General features: G+C 49.7%; 1 protein-coding gene across 2 annotated transcripts in view; it reads left to right on the forward strand.

Annotated features, from left to right (window-relative positions):
• TRIM47 (tripartite motif containing 47) overlaps positions 1-15454 on the forward strand; it is a 20577-nt gene extending 5123 nt beyond the window's left edge. Inside the window, exons 3-7 of one of the 2 annotated variants that reach the window (XM_075014987.1) lie at positions 2130-2225; positions 3398-3628; positions 4830-5025; positions 6174-6248; positions 8913-15454. In XM_075014987.1, the coding sequence (XP_074871088.1) occupies positions 2130-2225; positions 3398-3628; positions 4830-5025; positions 6174-6248; positions 8913-9538 (1224 nt within the window). In that variant the 3' untranslated portion in view covers positions 9539-15454. The remainder of the gene's footprint in view (positions 1-2129; positions 2226-3397; positions 3629-4829; positions 5026-6173; positions 6249-8912) is intronic. The other variant, XM_075014988.1, reaches the window with a different exon arrangement.
• The last annotated feature ends 4759 nt before the right edge of the window (positions 15455-20213 follow it).

Below are 20213 nucleotides of genomic sequence, written 5' to 3' on the forward strand. Positions count from 1 at the left end.
GAAAGGCAGCCTGGCAAGGCCAAGGCTCGTGCTTCACCACCCCAATGCATCAGAATGATTCATCCAAAACAGTAGCTGGCAAGAAAAGAAGGGGTCAGTGTCTGGGGGCAGAGGGATTGGGCAGTTGTGCTGGGATCTGACGTTGCCATGAGCAACCTGGGCTGTGCCAGTGTCAATGTAGTTGACCCTGTTCCCTCCGTAGGGGTTCTGCTGCTTCCCAGGTGAGATCTCTGGTCTCTGTATGCTCCCATCCTGCTGGGGGTGTGGTTTGGTGAGCGGCCAGATTTTCCACTGCGTTAGGAACATTGGGCCTCGCTCTCCGTGCACCTCTCCCTGGCCGACGGTCTCGCCAGCCTCAAGGTTACTACTGTGGATTTATGGCTGTGGCCCGTCCAGTGCTCCTGACACCCTTCACAAAGGGGAGAGCCTTCGTCCCAGATCCCAAACCTTAGGCACCCAGGAAACGTGGAGCCGAGGTCCCTGCCCCCTCACGCCTTTACGGGTGCGTTGGTCTGACGACACAACACGCGGCGCAGTGCCAAGTTGAGCTCGTGCCGCCAACGCAGCATTTACCCGTGGTCTGTTGTGTGTGGCGGGGGTGACACTGACCCTCTCGGAGCTTTGGGAGACCCTCCTCTCTGCCCTGGCTGGGGGCTGGGGCAGGTCACGTGGGCAGAGTGCACTGCGCTGCTGTGAGGCTGCGGCCCTTGCTCTGTGGTTACCGATGCTCTGTGCATTTGACTTTCCGTGGCTGCTGCTGCTGCTAAGGCAGGAGATCAGAAAGGGTGGGGCGGAGGGAGTGAGGGGAGATGGGGCCTATCGGATACTGGGAACAGAATGGCTCTCCGGCCAGCTGAGTGCCAGCAGGTCTGTTGGGGTAATCCTGGCACTCTCTTGCTTTCTCCAGCTCCTTCGATACCCACCTGCCCCATAACCTCACCCTGCGGGAGGCCATGAATAGAGGGCCCAATAAGAGTCCTAGAGTTGCAGAACATGGGTCAGGCGGAGGTGAGCAGGAAGATTGCTATTGGGGGAGCCATCTTTGCTCCCCCCCCCCCCCCCGAAATGCCCCTTCTGCAACTCCAGGAAACAACTTTGTGCCCCGGGTGCCTGGCCCAGTTTGACTCACCTGTTCGAAGGGCGGAGTTAGAGCTCTGGGCACTGGGGCCTGGCTGGGACAGAGCAGAGATGATCCCCCGACTCTCTCATTGCAATGACTCTTACGCCCTGCTCACTCACACAGCCGCCCTGACCACCCCCAGCCCTGCCTCCACCCACATGTGGGCCCCTCCTTGCCCCGTGCTATAAACCGGCAAGCCCAAGAGTGGAGTGGGACAGCCTTGCATGGCGGGGAGTTGCCTGCCCCGTGGGGTGGTGACCCCGACACGCTGGCACTTCTGAGCAGTGGGTTAAGAGGAGGCACAAAGGTGCGACTGACGTAACGGGTTTCCATTGGCACTGTGAAAGCGTCCCATCCTGTCAGCGAGTCCCTGGCTCTGCCATACTGCACCTGGCTTGCTCTAGGGGTCATTCCCACGGGTGGTGCTCAGCAGAGGGGCGTGATGGAAGTTTGCAGTGTCGGACATGGAATCCAATGCGGCTTTACCTTCACGGGTCTGAATCTGAGTGGATCACCCATGAAGACTGGCCTAGGTTTACTGGGTCCTACCCCAGCACGGGGGGCTGGCCTTGATGGTCTCCCTCAGTCTGTTCCCATCCCACAGTTCTGTGAGGCTGTCTTTCTAGAAGAGCACCCACATCTCTCCTGTGTCTCTCGGCACGCTGACCCCAGGGGAAGACTGCAGCTCTGCCACTCTGAATTGTGAGCAAACGAGGAAGAAACTGACCACCTACTGGACTTTGAGGGCCCATAATTCTGGAACCCCTTATTTGATTTGCCTGAAAGTTGGCAGCAAAGTGCTACCTGGACCTCAGAGGCATCCTGCTGATTTTTAGCTTGATTGGTTGTAATTTGCAGAACTGAGAGGGGTGGGAGATAAAAATAAAGGTTATAATGAAAAAGGGTTTGTAACCTTAACTAGGGAGCATAAGCTGCACTGGATTGGGAGACTCCAGGTCTGGGAGCTGATGTACCTTTCAGCGGGGCTCTTTTCATCCTTGTTTTAAAGGCCCAGCGACCCAAAATCCTGAGCTGCGTGGAGAACCAGCTGGACGAGCTGGGGGTCACTGTCGCGCAGACCAGAAAGACTGTGGAGCTGATCAAAGTAAGATGTCCTTGCTGTCTCCTTGTCCTTTTTACCTTGCCCAAGGCTTGAGCTGAGCATGGAGCCTTTCCTGCTGCCTTCCACCTCCCTCTAACAGATACCCTGGACAGCCCACCTAGAACTGTCTTCTCCCAGCTGGGGAGTGCTCAGGTGCTTTGGGAAAGTGTGTTGGCCACCCGCCCTGCTGGCACCTGACTTCCCAAGTGGCCATCTGTCCTGATACCTGGCCCGGTCTGGAATGGCAGCAGGATAGGAAATACTGCCCCCGAGAGAACCATTTCTTGGACTGAGGTTGCTCCCTGGAGGATCTCAGTGTGGGGAGGTTTTTCCTTTAGCCCTGTCACACATCTAAGCTTTCTCCAGGGGTGGGTATCGGTCACCCCTTTGCTTCCACCGTTCTCCGAGCTTCCCGCACCTGTTTGGGAAGGTGTCATGACCACTCGCTGCCTTGAGCTCCGGCCCAATGGTGCATTTGAAATTTACCATGTCTCTGCCTGGGGCAGCAAAGCGCAGCCTGTGGGAAGGTGCTGCAGTGCCATTTCCCATGGAGAGAGGTGGGGAAGCAAGGGAGAGGTGATAGAAGTAAAAGTTGGACAAGTGCAGCCATGCTGTGTGGCAAGGCAGGGGCACAGCGGGACCTCTTGGGTTCTACTCCTGCCTCTGCTACTGCCTCCCTGTCTGACCTTGGTTCACGTCACCACTCAGTGCCCTCATTTTTCCCTGTGTAAAATGGGGACAGTAGTCCCATCTGACATCAGAGGGGTGGGGTGGGGCTTTGGGTCCTGCCTACACTGATTGGAGTGATGGTTTCAGCACCACTTCAGCCAGAGATGCCCCTGCAGGGGTGCAGGGCTAGGGGCGGATGTAACATATCCACCACTTCTGGGACCACTGACTAAGCCGACTGCACCGGCCCCAGGGGCCCCCCAAAGCGTGGGGCTCAGAGTGGTCACCCTGATTTGCCATAGCCTGAGGGCAGCTCTGACTTCACTGCACTGTGCAAAGCCTGAGTGTCAGCACGCTTCCCTGTTACGAGCGGTGGTTTGCTCCAGTGCAAAAGTCCCCAGCAGTGACAAGTCCTCAGTGAACTGCTCTTTGGGGTCCTGGGGCCGAGCTGCAGAAAGGGGAGAGCTGACTGCTAGGAGTGCAAGTGCCTGTCTTTGTGCGCGCAGAGCGCCGCCCAGAAGGAGGAGGAGGAAGTCAGCAGGCTCTTCGACGAAGCATCCAGAGCTCTGGTGACCTTCCAGAAAGAGGTGACTGGCTTCATCAAGGATGGCGAGTGCTCCATGCTGGCTGAGGCAGAGGAGGATCTCCGGCGGAAGGAGGAGCATCGTGCCAAGTTGGCTCAGTGCAGGCAGAACCTGGAGAGGGTCCTGAGCACAGACACCATTTACTTCCTACAGGTGCGTAGGGACTGCAGCCTGGAGAGGAGCAAGTGCTGGGCAGGGTTAAAAACCCCAACAGACCCGAGGTCCTGATCTCTGCTCGCTTGTCCTGTTGGTGCCAGAACCTGAGGCTTCCGAGCCCCTCTCCCTCCGCGCTGCAGTGCAGCTCTGGACTAATCTGCTAATCGGCCAGGATCCAATCCAAAGCCCGGGGAAGTTGGCACACGGTTTTCCATTGCCTTTCGTGGGCCTGGGGTCAGGCTTCTAGTGCCCGCACTGAAGGTGGCAAGTGGAAGACAGACCAATCCAATGAGCAGAGATTCACGGCCCACAACAGGCGCTGGGAGCGGGTGGGCATGTTGAACTGTCCCGAGTCCCTAGCTAGATACTTACCGATTATGGGTAACTCGGAACCTTTGCTGGAACTGAGGGCGTGAGGCTGTGAAGAACAAGGGCCCAGGAGCAGGCAAAGGTTAGATCCCTACTACTATATGACAGTGCATGCATAATAAGGGGCTTGGTGAAGCAATGCAGCTGCGTGGGGGCAAAGCCTCTAGACTGGTGCCTCCTGAGGGTGTGGTAAGGGTAGCAGGTGAATGGGAAGAGGACACAAAGAGGGTGAGTTGTGGGGAAGGGCTCAATGCAGCTCTCCAGGCCTGTCTTGAAACAAACTGAACTCACTTTTTGGGGCTGCACTTGTTGGGCCCGCTCCCGATTGGTGCTGAGCAGCTACCGAGGTCAGGGGAGTTACTGGGGCTCAAGACCCCCTGGCTGAGCCCCATAATTAAAGGTCATGACAAGTGAGTTTGATTGTAGGTTTGGGGGGTTGCACGTGAACTACTAATTGGCCTCCGGCCGTTCCCTGGAAAGTTAAAGCAGGGGGTAATAGGCAGCTGTGGCGGGTGTGCACAGTGCAGCTCCGGGCAGAGAGGCAACTTCTGCAGTGACGGCGATCCTCAAGCTACTCAGCTGTGGAGCTGGGGGCTCCGGTCCTTGGTGGGCCAAAACACTGCTGTATGTGATATTCTTGAGCCAGATTTGGAAGTGACTAAGGACCTCATGGCTGGAGAAGCTGTTCCCTGCCTGGTGCGGGTCTGGCTTCATGCTGGGCCTTGGAGCAATCACTGCACTGGTGTTTTGGGAAGGGGGTGGGGAGATGGTGGAGCAAGACACAGGCCAAGATTTTTGCAGCCTTTTGATCCCTTTGTCCTTGGTTCAGGAGTTCCAGGCATTAAAAATAGCAGCTGAGGAAAAGAGTTCCCTGTGCCCCAGCTTCCCGAAGGAGCTGAGCTTCACCAAGTCCAGCCAGGCTGTGCGTGCCGTGAAGGAACTTCTAGTGACCGCATGCAAGAATCAGTGGGACCATCTGTTGGGGAGAGGGTATGAAGAGCCTGGTTTGCTTGAGATGCCAGAAGGTGCGTATTCATCGAGAGTGTGCTAGTCCCCTGTTGCGTGGGTCGAAGTGTGTTTAGCTCCCCGGCAGGCACAAACAGCTCAGAGGCTCTCTAGACGCCCTGTTTAGTTTCTAGAACTAGTAAATGAATGTGAGAAGCCAGCACCCCCCGTCCCCAGAGCAGTGCCGTGGAAAGCACCAGACCTCTCCCGACAGCCTTGGAAGCTGTACAGCATGCTTGCTCTGAACTTGCACAATCAGCCTCTCATTCAGCCTCTTCCTCCTGGGCTCCCACCTCGCTCTGGGGGTTTTATGGAGTTTCCACAACGACTAGAAAGTCAGAAAGCAACAAACAGGCCCGGAGCTAGGTGTGGCCGGTGGTTTGGGGAACTCCTCCAAGGAGACTTCCCATGAAAGGGAGATTTGTCTCCACTGAACATGGGCCAGCCTCTTCATACGGTGAGCTCTGTTCCAGCCTCTCCTGCTGGGGTGGAAATGCTGAAGCTGCTGGTCGAGTTTCAGACAGGCTGAGGCAGCTCTGTTTTAGCCCTTAATGACTGGTTGTAATTCTCCTGGAGGTCCCTCAGAATCATCCCCTTCCCAGCCACACCCGTCTCCTGCAGAACACATGTGGCCAGTGCCTGCCGTTAAGTCCAGTCCAACCGGGATGTGCCTGGTATTGTGTATATTATGAACTGGCCACAGGCTAGGAACACAGGATGGGGTTGTTCGTGCCCCCTGTTGGCTGACTGGCGGTCTCTGCGGTAGGACCCTGCATGAATATTAGAGTCCTGTGGTCCTTTAGGAAGAGCATGATGGGCCCTGGTTTTTATGGAGTTTCCACAACAATTAGAAAGCGAGGAAGCAACAAACAGGCCCGGAGCTAGGTGTGGCCCATGGTTTGGGGAACTCCTCCAAGGAGACTTCCCGTGAAAGGGAGACTTGTCTCCACCGAACATGGACCAGCTTCTTCATACGGGTGAGCTCTGTTCACCAACGCTCCTGCTGGGGCGAAACAAATCTTTAGGAGGAGTGTGATGGGCCCTGAGCTGTGAGGCACAGGGCTTTTTCCCTCCCTCTGTGCTTCACCCAACTTCCGCTCCCAAGGGGTTTTGTTGCCTTTGTTATTTATGTAACTCAGCGGTGACACCATTTTTCCTCTCTGTGTAGCAGACGCCGAGCCCCAACCGTCAGACAAATCAAACAATCCAGCCTGCTTGGAGACACGAGACTATTTCCTGAAATGTAAGACCCTGACCTTTGCTTTGACTTCTGTTGCTAAGGCCAGTTGCTGTATTTCCCCTTTCTGCTCAAAGCACCGATGACCTGTAAACTTAGCATACGGGCAGCTGCATTTGTAACATCTGCTCCCTGTCAGGGTCTGGTGCACTGTTGTTGAGATAAATATTTTGTGCAGCTAATGAAGGGAGTCTATTTATTAGCTTTAGTCCTTCCAGCTAACGTCTTAAAAACTCTGCCTCTGTGTAGCGCAGCCAAACCAGTCCCGGGAGACCTCGCCAAGGAGCTGTTGCACGTCAAGCACTTTTCACTTAATTCAGTCACGAATGAATCTGAGCCTCGGTTTAATTAGCTCGGAAACGCTGGTGTCCAGATAACTTGTTATTAGAATCACAGCAGTTCCACGCTATGGTTAGATTCCAGTTGACGGCTTGAGGCTGGTGGGTAATTCGGGGACTGAAGAGGTGAAATGGTTAAAGCTGGACAGAATTATGACTTGGAAGAGCCGGGCTTGTTGAAGAGGGTAGCAATGAAAAGTTGCCTGAGTCAGGAAGGTGATTAACCTTCTGCACGCTGCAGGGCTTGGCACATTGCCACGCAAAGACCGGCTGTCTCACCAAAGGGCTAGAAAGAGACGCAAGCCGACGGCCTGTGTAGCAGCAGTACCTGGTGGAGCCCTAGCTGGGAGAGAGGTCGAGCTTGCATCCCTCCCGGTGAGCTGTCTCCCCCACGTACACCATCGCTGAGCTTGGCTTTCTGCCCTGGCTTTATTTTCTGCTCCTCCCCTGACTGCGCAGCCCTGTTTACTCACAGATCCAAGGGTGATTTTTCTAGTGCCTGTCAGCAGGTCTGGAGGGGCTGCTGCCCTGTGCTGGTGCTCACGCTCCCCAGTAAAATGGGCCCGTGCAGTTACGGGATGGTTCCAGGCTGTGGAATTTCCAGCTGGAAATTCAAGGACCTCCTTGTCCCCCACAACTCCTCCGCATTTGACTACAGGTTGAACCTCTCTGGTTTGGCAACACCTGTGATCTAGCGTGATTTTAGTTAGCTGGACGACCACTTATCATGTGTGGCCAAGTTTCCCGCAGTTCTCTGCTGTTAGTTAGCTCTGAATTACCCCAAAATGTCTCTGAAGAGCCCAGTAAGCACTAGGAGTGTTGTAATGTGCTAGACAATACTGACTTCCCAGGACCCAGCAAATTCTCTCATTCCACGCTGGTCAGGTCCTGAGGGTGCCAGATGAGAGAGGTTCAACCTGGAGTGAGATGGACCCCCTGACTTTGTGGAGCTACACTCTGCCTTAGTCCTTGGCGTGGGAGGGCAACCAATGCTCTGCATCCCAGCTGAACTCCTTTTTTGGCAAACGCTCATCAACAAGGCCTCAGACCATAACCCTCCTTCTGAGCAGACACAAATTCCTTGGGACTGGAATTATCCTTCTGGGGTCAGTTTTGTTCGGCGATAGGAAGCCCATTGCCTCCATAAGCGCGCAGCCCCCTGCTGCCCTAGAGAACAAGATCAGCATATTGCTTCTTTCAGACTCCATATTCATGGTGAGTCCCTGCTCCGTTTTTCAATCCCAGGGGCGTGTGGTCGATTGACAAAGGGTAGGATTGAGTCTGCGTAGGTCTTTGCAGCGTTAAGAAATGCTTTGTGGAGAACTCTGCTGCATGGTAAATTCAGAGTCTGCCTCTTAGCCTCTGTGTTAGACAGAAAGAGCCAGTGTCTCGTGTTGTTTCTGGCTCCGCTAATAATTTGCTGCCGTAGTCTGTGGCTTATCAGCCCGACACTCACCAGCAGGTCAGCGTGTTAGCTGAGATCAGCAGGAATGCTTTTGCTTACTTTTTGTGCAGAGGGTCGAATTTCTAGAGGCGTGGGCGTGGTGGGAAGTTCTCGGAGCAGGGCTCTTGGCTCTGGAAATCCCCAGATAAGCAATCAAAGGTCAGATCCAGCCACACAGCACTCAGGCCACGGCTGCCCTAGACAATCCCACTAGTTTTACTCTAACTAGCAGGGGTAACAACAGCAGTGCATACACCAGTGAGCAGACTCCCCAGCTGGATTTGCTCTAGTGACTAATCCGTATTGAAGCCTGTGCCATCACATCTCCGCTACTACGGTTACACGTCTAGCTGGAGTAGAGCTAACACAGGTACACCCACCCATCCAATGCTCACACTTCTGCACTGAGCGTAGGAATGCCTACAGGTGCATCTCTTTAGCTGTGCTGGTGTGGCTCAGTAGCAGGGTTCCCTGGAAGCTGCACTTTTGTGCACCCACTCAAGAGAAAGTCCAACGCTGCTCCAGGGATTAGCAGAGCGCCCACAATTAGGTTGCGTGTTTCCATTGGTGGGGCATGTGCCTCAGTGCGCATAAAAATATTCTGCACATGGATGGGAGAAATCTGCACAAGGATGGAAAGATTAGAGGGAATGTTAGTCAATAGCGAGGTGGGTATTTATTGCCATCGGGCCGGAGCAGGGGGGCCTCTCTTGGCCCCAGCGAGCGATTGCTTTACTTAGCGGTATATGTGCCTGATTATTGGAGAGTGACAGACACGGTCGCGGTAGCCAGGGAAACTCCCCACTGGGGCTGAAGCAGGGAGGGGCGCTCTGGGCTAAATGCTGTTCTGAGTCTCTCTCTTGTGTTTGCTTCTCCCCTTCTGCGCAGTCGCCTTCATCATCGATTTGGACAGCGACACGGCCGACAAGTTCCTCCAGCTGTTTGGAACCAAAGGGGCCAAGCGGGTGCTGAACCCCATCGCCTACCCTGAGAGCCCCACCAGGTTCATCAACTGCGAGCAGGTGCTGGGCAAGAACCTGATGAACCGGGGCAGCTACTACTGGGAGGTAGAAATCATCGACGGCTGGGTGAGCATCGGCGTCATTGCCGAGGACTTCAATCCGCGGGAGTTCTACGACAGAGGCCGCCTGGGGAGGAACGAGAAGTCCTGCTGCCTGCAGTGGAACGGGCAGAACTACGTGGCCTGGTTTGGCGGCTTCGAATCTGTCATCAACCAGCCCTTCTTTCACACCATTGGGGTGTACCTGGAGTATTCGGAAAAGGCACTGACCTTCTACGGGGTCAGGGATGCCAAGATGACCTGCCTCCAGCAGCTCAAGGTTGCCCGCTTCAAAAAAGGCCACTTTGATCCCTTCCAGAATAAGATCAACCACCAGTTCCCGTCACTGTTCTCCTATAACCTCAAACCAGCGTTTTTCCTTGAGAGCGTAGATGCCCACATGCAGATTGGGCCGTTGAAGAAAGATTGCGTTTCGGTGTTAAAGCGGAGGTAACTTGCAGAGAAGACCCAGGAGTCTCTCCTGCAACCCTTCACCAGCACCATGGCTCACCTAGCCTTCTCTCTGGAATAGCCCTGCCACCCTAGTCTAGTTCTGTGCTGTTTGTAACCCAAGGGTTAACAAATAGAAGAAGCCTCCTCGTGGCTAGAGCCCCGGACTGAGACTCAGCGGACCTGGGTTTTGTTTCTAGCTCTGCCATTGGGTAAGTTACGGTGCCACTCTGTGCCTCAGTTTCCCCATCTGTAAAATGGGAGTAATTCTACTAACCTACTTTGTAAAATGCTTTGGGAGCTACTGAGGAAAGGCAATAGACAAAGTCTAGGCATTATTATTCTTTTTAAAAAACAAGGGCATTTTAAGATGGTCTATCCCTATCAGCCTTCCTTTCCTAGGCAAGAGGATATAATCTTAGTGACCACTTCAACCACGTGATCCCATAGTTCCTCTGCTCTGTGCCTTATTTGACACTGTAAATGCAGGACAATCATTTCATATGTGTTAGCCTCCCTCTGCCTTCAAAATCTGCTTTGTGGGTGAACACCTCCAAGACACTGCTTTAAAAGCAGCAGGTTCAGAATGGGCTGTACACAGTGGCAGTTCATACTTCCCCCACTGTACCACGGCCATGCCTCTGGAGGGACCATGTTTGAGAGAGAGAGAGACACACACACACACACACACACACACACCCCCCCGCCGCCCGCCCGCCCCGGCCAAGCTATACACGTGCTGCTCAGCAATACACCTCACGTCCCGAAGCATCTAGCCCAGCACCAATGAGATCATACTAGAATGCCCACCGGTGTCCGACGCATCTCCACACTGGAAAAAGGGAGACAGGGCTTCGGAAGAAAACAGCAAGAATGATGAATGGTGTGGAGGGATGGGCTGGATAAGGAAAGATAAAAGAAGTCCTGGACGGATGACTATGGGACATGACTCCAGTGCACAAGGGTATTGCTGCATTTTGGTGGGCGTTCTTAGGGATGGTTAGTTGACCTAGACCTAGGATGAAATTAAGCAGAATGGAAGTTGAATATCTGAGAAAACTTCTAAATGGCAAGATCTGTTTTTAGGGCAGCAGTCTCCCAGAGGAAATGGCGGAAGGCCCCATCAGCTGAGCTATTTAAAAGTGGTTTGAATAAAGGACTATAAAAATACACTGTGCAGAACAATCCTGCATTAACCAAGAGATGGAGTAGATGAATCAATGCTATCCGGTCTTGGCTGCTTCAGAGAGTCTGCCAGTTAGCCCCCATTGTGATGTCAGCTGTCTGCTAAACTGGTGTGGGACCATCAAGCTCATTTTCTCATAGTCCACCAAATAACCACTCAGATGGCGGGAGCTTTCAATATGGGCTGGATTTGAGCTAGCGAGCCAGAGATGAAATGTCCCAAATCCCATTGCCAACCCATGAACAAAGTGATGTTGCACGTAAAGGGAAACTAATGACCTTGATGATGTTTGTGCAAGCCATCTGTGAATGTATCATGAACATCATCTTCTGCAGACACTTTGCACCTTAGTGCATTGCAGTGGGGAAAGAAAAACATTCCTGGGGACATTATAGAGCCAGTCCTGAACTCCCGTACTTAAGTTCAAGTCCAACTGAGTTCCCTCCCTCTAAACTATAGTATTCCGAGTGTTATAAAATATTCCAGGCAGTGAGATGACATATAAGCCAGTGCAGTGGAGTCTAATAATAATTCAAGGATTGACATACTTGTGGTTATGTTCCATGCATATTCGCCACACCTTCCACCCCAAATGAATGCCCTCCTGGAAAAACAGGCATACCCCCCGCCCAAACTATATATTCCAGTGACTCACTGCAGCCACTGCCATTGGAGCTGGGGCCACCTGCGGCCAAACTGTGGCAGGAGAAGCCACTCGGTTCCCGGCTGAAGCTGCAGGAGCCATGCCAGGGCCGAAGGAGCTGGGCGGCTCCCAGCAGGAGTGCCATGACTCCGTTGTGGCAGAAGTAGCTGCGCCAGGGAGTCTGCTGGAGCGGTTGCCTCCCCTGCTGCTGCCACGCACGCATCCCCAGTGGTGGGGCTCATGCGTGGAGCGGGCAGAGAGGTGATCCACGTGTGCAGCTCTGCCAAGCCATATTTCCCGCCCCCTCCCCCCCCCCCCCCCATGCCCCATTTGTTATCTGTGGCAAACACGGGGCTTACTGGGCACTGCGGAAGTAGTGAGAGACTCCAGCGCCCTTCATTAGCTGGAGCTCCTGAAACAGCAACAGTGGTATTTACGAAAATTCCCTTTTAATAGCTAGTTTTTTATCCGTGAACGATTAATGTAGTTAATTAAGGCATTACAGCTCATCGCTGCAGGTTTCCTTTCCCGTGATGATCACATCCCAACTTTCTTCAGAAATTTAGTAGCATAAAAATCCCAAATGCCTAAAAGACTCCAATGTAATATAACCCAGCATAGTTTAGAAAGGGTTAAAAATGATGTCACATGTATTAAGGATGTAAGTAGTATTTGTAATAGATGGTTATAAACACATCAATAGAAACTATTCTAGATGGTTGTAAGCCGTGGTTATAAACAACCTGTTGGACTCGGACAGTCTGTCATCTTTAATTAACTATGTATATTAAAACACTGATTGATTATGTATTAACCTTAATGTAAAAATAAGGGGAAGAACTGTCTCGAAACTGGGTGGAAAGGAAAAGAGAACTTTCAGGATCCCAGAGACAAGATGGCTGGTCACAGACCCCACGATGGCTACCGTCTCCGAGTATGCCCCGGAGATGATATTGCTGGAATGAATTACTGTCGGGGCCAGATTAAGAAATGGGCTTGAGGGGATGCAGCCCATCTTCCGAGCTAGCCTTTCCGGTGGCGGGGGAGACAGCTCCGAGTGCTGCTGTTCCTTCTCCTTCTACACCCACCCACCCCAGCCTGGAGCCCTGAGTGCCGGGAAGCTCTGTCCCCGTTCTGCCCTCGCCTGGACACTCCACCCCCCCCATTTCCCATTGGCTGGGACTTGTAACCAATGGGAGCTACGAGGGGTGGTGCCTGCAGGCGAGAATGGGGCAGCACAGAGCCCCCAGTCCCCATCTCCACCAAATAGGAGCTGCCCCAGGTAGGCGTTCTGCACCGCAACCCCCTGCCCCAGCCCTGAGCTCTGTCCTGCACCCTAATTCCTCCTGAGATTCTACTCCCTAAGCCCCTCCCAGACACTGCACCCCAGCTTTGAGCTCCTCCCACATTCCAACTCCCATCCATACCTAGCACCTCCCATACCTCCTGCCCTGAGACCCCTTCCCACATGCCAAACCCCTTGGCCCTCGTCTCCTACACCCCAGACACCTCATCCCCAGCACCACCCAGAGCCCTCACACTCTATCAGAGCCTTCACACCCTTCTGCACCCACCCTCCTGCCTCAATCCACAGCCGCCTCACCACACAGCTCCCTCCCACACTTGAACTCATTTCTGGCCCCACCTCGGAGCCTAGGGAGCCCCACTGAATCTAATAACCCACAGCCTCCAAAAGAGTTAATCTGGCCCTGAATTTACTGTCCTATCTATGCACTGCAGTAACGTCATCTCCTACCTTTCTGTTTCAGTTTTATATATGTTGCTGTAAGTTTATTTTCTCTTGAATTAGTTTATCACCTACCTCCTAGAGCTTGCATTTTATATATGTCTATAAAATTCTAGTGTGCTGTATATATGTAGAGAGAGAAATATATTAGGTGAAATTCACCAATGATGTAACCCTTTTCCAGTAGGGATGAATTTGGCCCGTTATGTACATTGTCCCCAGAGACAAAAATGCTTAGAGGAAGTTAAGAAATATATTCAAAGAAAAAACTTTAATAAAATGCTGTAATTAAAAAAGAGCAGACCACATTTAAAGTTACAGGTATGTCTCCTAGCACAGAGGCCTGGTGAAATGCATCCACTCACCTTCTGAAAACAATCGAAGGCTCCAGTCTTCTGCAGGCAAACAGCTTCAGAGGACCTGGATTCTGTGCCCAGCTCTGACAGTGGCCTGTTGAATGACCTTGAGCAAGTCACTTTCCAGCTTTGTGCTGCAGTATCTCTATCTGTAAAATGGGTATAATGATCATTTCCTCCTTTGTAAAGTACTTAGAGATCTACTGATGAAAAGTATGGTGACTTTGAAATCCTATTAGCAATATAAAAAAAGGACTAACAAACTTTTTAAGAACGCACGCCTTGGTTGAAATCTTGTCCCTGTTTGTCTATGTGAATTTTACTATTGATGTCAGTGGGACAGGAGTTCACTCCTTACATTTTGAACCCTTACTTCTGAAGTTCTGCATCTTATTTGTGTCTGACTTTGCATAACATCTCTGCTGTGGCATGAAACAACATTTGTGCCATTTCACGTGGAGTGCTTTAGTTTTGGCAAAGCTGGAAGTGATTAGTGCTGAAAATGGCTGGTAAGAAGAAAAGCTAGGTACAGCCATCGCAGCAGAGATGATCTCCATAATGTAGTGAAAGCCAAAAATACAACATTTAATCTCTGTATTTCTGCTCATTCTGTGCAGTAGGGGCTCTTGGATGCTTCTTTACTTCTCTATTGGCTCTCATCATGGGCCAGATTCTCACTGAGTTACTCAAGCAAAGCTCCCATCAGCTTCAGTGAGAGTTTTGCCCCTGAGTGTGGGCTGCAGCATTGGACCCCTGATTCCATTTGTGTATCAAAGAAGATCTCTTAATGCCTTATTAGCATGAGTATCTTTTGCATAGGGTCCACTATGCAAATCTGGGAACTCTCCGTTCTCCCAGCTACCCACAGCAAAGGGTTATGGCACAGTGCTTGTTTGATACTCATTCAAGAGATCAGTCAAGTCAGGGTGATCCTAAACCTTTGTCTTTTCCCTGTGAATGTGTATCATTTTTTTCCCCATCCCAGGCTTCAGTGGGTAAAGGTAGTGGCAGTAAAGGGGAGGCAATGGTGTCTACCAGTTAGAGCAGGGAATTGGGAGAATTGGATTCTGTTCCTAGATCTTCCACTGACCTGCTGTGTGACCATGGCTGAAACATTTAAACATTCTGTGCCTCTGTTTTCCAGTCTGTAAAATGGGGATACCAATACTCAGCTTTGGAAAGGGCTTTGAAAAGTGCTGTATAAATGGGAGGCATTATGTTGCCCTTCCCACCCACCCCCCATGCATAGAAGAAAATGCTGATGTAAAACTTGAGAGCTGCTTCATAAGCAGCTACAAGGGCAGTATGGACATGCAGTACATGGTAGGATGTTATTGACAAAGGACCCTTTTCAGCCCTGTGATAAGCAGTTGCATATCCCATTATAGATGATGTACCTGCTACTCCCATGCCTGAACTTGGCTTATTCTCACCAGTTTCTAGCTGGCTGACAAGGAGTTGTTCCAAGGCCACCCATGAAACCAGCGTTCTGCCCTGCCTACCAGTGAATAGCGCTTGCTACTTACTAGGCTCCAGAAGTACCTGGTATGTCCGTGAAATGAAAAAGTGGGATTTTTATGGAGGACCTGCTATCAGTAATCTTCCACATTTGCCTGTGATAACTTGTAAAAGTAGCTTTAATAAAAGGCAGCAGTTTATAGAGCTGATTCACCTTATCACAGCTACACAGTTTGCTGTATTTTAAGAAGAATATCCCCTGCCTATTCTTTCTGTCCATTTGGAAGGAAGATAAAGCCCATGCTTCAGGGCCCAAACCCAACTCTAACTATCAAGGGATAGGAAGAAAGCTCCCCCCGTCTGTAATTTATTCAGTAATCCTCCTCTTCAAGAATCCTCTGCTGCATCTGATCATATTTGGAGACAGGGTATCGGATTAGATTGACCACTGGCATGATCCTGGATTGAAATCTCTATATTCCTAGCATGCATAGGGTGAAAACTGGAATGATCAGGAAATTCACACTGAACTAAGCCTGGATCTATCCTCTGCTTTCCCAATAGGCAACAGGATAAATCCAACAAGCAGCTGTTGATACAGCATTGTGCAATTCTGGGTGTCTATTTTTCTTGAGCTACGTTCACCTTCACATAGGGATCATCTTTTTACTTAGGGTTTTTTAGCTGCGTTACAATTGTGTAACAATTGCTGTGTTAAAGTGTGTGAGGAAACTGTAACAGAAATAAATATATAATGCCATTAAAGAGTGTTAACTGTCATTAAAAGTATCCAAACATCATACTAGATTGTCTTGCCTTATGAAACAAAATGACTGAATTGTCTGGCTATCTTGTCATTGATTGTTCAGTGTTTTTTAATGTTGGATAAGACAATAGAGTTGTTTCCAGGTGTAAGGGAATCAAGGCAAATATCTACCTTCACTGTCCATTTAGACAAAAGAGAATCCTGGCATACAGTCACCATTCAAAATCACATCTGGCCCCCCAAATCATGATTGGTTTAAAAATAATGAGATTTTAAAAAATAATACCTGTTTAGTGCTTTTTATTTGCCTTACTGTTTTTGAGTCTCTGGGATGCAAATTTTTAAGCTTTTCTCTGCAGAGATGAGAGAGAACTTTTTTTAAATAAAAGCTGAGATTCCCTCATAATCACAGTTGCAGAAATTGGGGTGTTCAGGAAAGCCTGACATATCATGGGACACTCAATAAAATCATGAGACTTGTCAACCTTGCTGCATTGTATTACCAAAGGGCCTGTTTTAGTTTCCATTGAATTGAGTGGAACTTTTGCCGTTGACCTTAAAAGGAGCAGAGTCATCCCTAACTTTTGTAACATTTTTAAAAGGAAAAGTAACATATTACAAATGCACTCTTGCATTTCTGCCTTACCAATAACATGAAAGATTATTAAAATGGAATTTTGAAATAATCTTTTTCACAGTTTACATAGTTTGCTTTTTGCCTGTCACACAGCTTGAAGAATGGAAATAAACCAGTCTGGTTCTGGTTTTGTTTTTAATGTTCTAACACAATGCTGCCATGAAGTGGGTTGGCAAACTCTGAAAGGAAAAGTTAAGCACAATTTAAAATATATATGTTTTCACTGAAACAAAGAAGATCCTGAGGCTATTTCTATTAGTTTTAGTATAACTCATTTAAAATTAAATTTTCTGTTGTCCTTTAAAAGTCTTTCCTATTTATTTGCCTACTGTAGTTGTTTGTACTATATTCATCACCGTGATATCCATGCACACCAAGTATCTTCCAGTACATAGTATTCCCAAAGACAAAGGAAAAAAGTGTGTATCAAACACCTTTGTTTTTAAGAAATCCGAGTTATCAACAATCATCTTGCTGTATCCATACCACAAACAGGAGCTTTCTCAGCCTGCTCTACCACCAGTCATCTGAATTCTGACTCAGGCTACTTCTACACTACCACGGAAGATTGACCCGCTCAGCGTCAATCTACTGAGGTTCAATTTCGTGTGTCTAGTATGGATGCGTGAAATCGACCTCTGTAATCTGTGTGAGACGCAAGGAGTAAGGGACGTCAACGGGAGAAAGTCTCACGTCAACCTTCCCCTGTATAAACATACAAGGTAGCCAAGTGCAGATATGTTGATTTTAGCTATACAGTTGGCGTAGCTAGAATTGTGTATCTGCAGGCAACATTCTTAGTCTATTGTAGACATATACTTAGGCAGGCACCAATTAGGAATCCATTTTAACTCAGCCCTGCACTGCTCCCTGGTAGCTCTTTCTAACTACGTTATATATGTTGGGTGGGTTTGCAATGTGATGTACAAACAGTTCTCACATATGGGATTGTAAACTGGATGGGAGCCCAGAAAAAATGAGTGTTTGCTACTCCTGGGCCAGCTAGGAAATTTCCTTAGAAAAACCACGGCGTGAACCACAACAGAATACATTGATTCAAAAATAACTTGTAACTCATACTGTGCCAAAGTGCTTTACAAGCTTAAACACACCCACACACAGTGCAGCTACTCAGCAGGCCACAACCAATGCCACAAATCATTTTGTGCAAGGAAGAGGGCCCTGTCCAAATGAAATATTTCTTGTCACTTCCTGTGGGGTCCAAATGATTTAAAGCATTTTATTCTATCTGGTCGGAAGCAAGTGTAAACAGAAGATATTTATTTTCTAAACATTCCTAAGAACTGTCTCCAAAAGGATGAGAATAAACATTTGGATTATCCCTACTACCAAGTATAGAAAAAGAGATCCAATGGGGTTTAACAGAAAAGAGAAAACCTGAACTGCCTGTTTAGCTCTGTTCTCTGTTCAGGCTAGCGATGGACTGAAAGCCAACAGTTGCCTCCTGTTTCCAAATTAAACATATGCCCTGTGTCTACATGAGCCCCTTCCTTTTGGAAGGGGCATGTTAATGAGTGGGTTCAAATGATGCTAATGAGGCACTTCCATGAATATGCAGCACCTCATTAGCATAATGGCAGCCATGGTGATTCAAAAGTGCAGCTTTCGAATCGCGTGCCGCCCGTGGAGACGGGGACCTTTCAAAAGGATCCTCCCCAGTTTTCATAAGCCCCTTCATCCTAATGCCAGATAGGAAGAAGGGGCTTCCGATAAATTGGGGGGGGGGTCCTCTCGAAAGGTCCCCGTCTCCACCAAAAGCTGCACTTTCGAATCGCCGCAGCTGCAATTATGGTGATGAGGCACTGCGTATTCATGATAGCACCTTATTAGCATCCTTCGAACCCGCTCATTAATATGCCCACTTCCAAAAGGAAGGGGCTCGTGTAGACCCAGCCCATGGAGAATGTATGTAGGTGGTCCATCGTGTCCGACGATGTCTTGAGCTTGCACAGGCTCATCGGTTGTGGACTCGCATGTGGCTGAGGAGTCCAAGCTCTGAACGGCATGCGCGTTCACAGTGGGGGCAAGGGAATTGTCCTGGCTCTGCTGGTGCAGCTGCTGCTGTTGCTTTCTTCGTCTCACGAGCATCAATGAGGTGTATGTGTCGCTGCTCTTCAAAGCTGTCTTACGTGTATCGTATGAGAGCACGCCAGCCTGTTCGGTCTTTTGCATGCTACTCTAGCTGATCTGGTTTTAAACCAGCATGAGCAATGTTGGCCTTCATGCAGTCTTTATGTCCCTTGCGAGGCCTACCTTGATTCCTTTTGCCCTGGGAGAGTTCACCCAAGAGGAGTTGCTTAGGGATTCTTGACTCCTCCATTCATAGGATGTGCCCTGTCGAGCAAAGCTGGGCTTTCAGAATCATGGCTTCAATGCTCGTGGTTCCCGCTCTGTCCAGGACTTCCAGGTGCGTAACTCTGTCCTGCCATCGGATGTGCAGTACTGACCTCAGGCTGGGTGTGTGGAAGCGCTCCAGCAGTTTTATATGTTTTCAGTACAAGGTCCAGGTTTCACAGCCATACAGGAGACTGGTCAGGACTACAGCCTTGTACACTTTCAGTTTAGCGGACTGTCGGATATCGTGCTGATTCAACACTCGTGCTCTCAGATGTCCCTCATACCCATCTGGCCTGGCAGATTCTGGCATTGATTTCTTTGTCAAGGGAGCCATCATTGGCTATCACACTGCCAATCACACTCCGCTCCTTCAATAAAGATCGAAGCGGGGAGAACAGCAGACCCTGGAGCAGGTTGAAACAGCACCTCGGTCTTTCCTAGGCTGATGGTCAAACCAAAGAGGCGAGTGGCATCAGCAAATTTGTAGACGATGAGCTGGAGATCAGATTCCTTGTGTGCCGTAAGCGCAGAGTCGTCAGCAAAAAGGGCTTCAAGGACAAACCTCTCAAGCATCTTGGTTTTAGCATTCGGACGACGAAGGTCGAAAAGTGACCCATCAAGTCTGTATTTTATGTAGACTCCATGGAGTCCATGGAGATTATGCAGTGCACAAAGCACCCAGTTATAACCACTCCTCCACTCTTTAGTTCCACAAAACAGTGTCCCAAGCACACAGGCTGGATGTCTGAATGAGGAATTTAGAAAATAATTTCTTGTTCATTTAGAAAATATGTTGCACCCAAACAGTTATATTTGTCCCTCCACTGCTCCAAGTTGAGGAACTTACTTGTTGCTGGGTATCAGACAAGAGAGCAAGACCCACAAAACAGATCTAATCCAACCCTCTGAACTAACTTCTCCTTTATATTTAATACTATTTCTGGTTTGTTCACTTGCTGTTTTGTTTCCTCTTAGTTCCTTTTAGCTGGTACCACTTATTGTTAGTAAAAGCGGAAATGTCTAGGACCATAGCTCCCCCTATGACTTTTTCAGGATGTAGTACGTTCAATATAAGGAAAATTGAACTGCCTCATCATGTTGGTGCGGCCTTGTAGAGTCCCACATGCCCAAGGAGAGCCAGTGATTTAATTGTATTTTAAGGGATGCATACGGTATCATGTTTGAGATTTTGTGGCCAGAGAGTTTTTTTGTACCACAGTCTACAGGGTGATGTTGGCCTGTCACAGGATGCTGACTCCTCCACAGATGGTCCTGTTGTGAAATGTGATGGAATGAGACACGTTGACAGTTCGTACGCCCATGTCCTTCCACTTTCAAATGCTCAACCAATTCCTCCCTATTTGTTAAAATCACCTCTACAACAGCCTCACCCCTAGTAGCTTTTGCCACCTTCTGAAATAAAGAATTGTCTCCAACACATTCCAAGAACTTGTTGGACAACCTGTGCCCTGCCATGTTCTTTTCCCAACACCTGTCTGGATAGTTGAATTCCCCTATCACCACCAAG

The sequence above is a fragment of the Carettochelys insculpta genome, chromosome 20 (assembly GCF_033958435.1).
Source record: "Carettochelys insculpta isolate YL-2023 chromosome 20, ASM3395843v1, whole genome shotgun sequence".
In the NCBI taxonomy this organism is placed as follows: Eukaryota; Metazoa; Chordata; order Testudines; family Carettochelyidae; genus Carettochelys; species Carettochelys insculpta.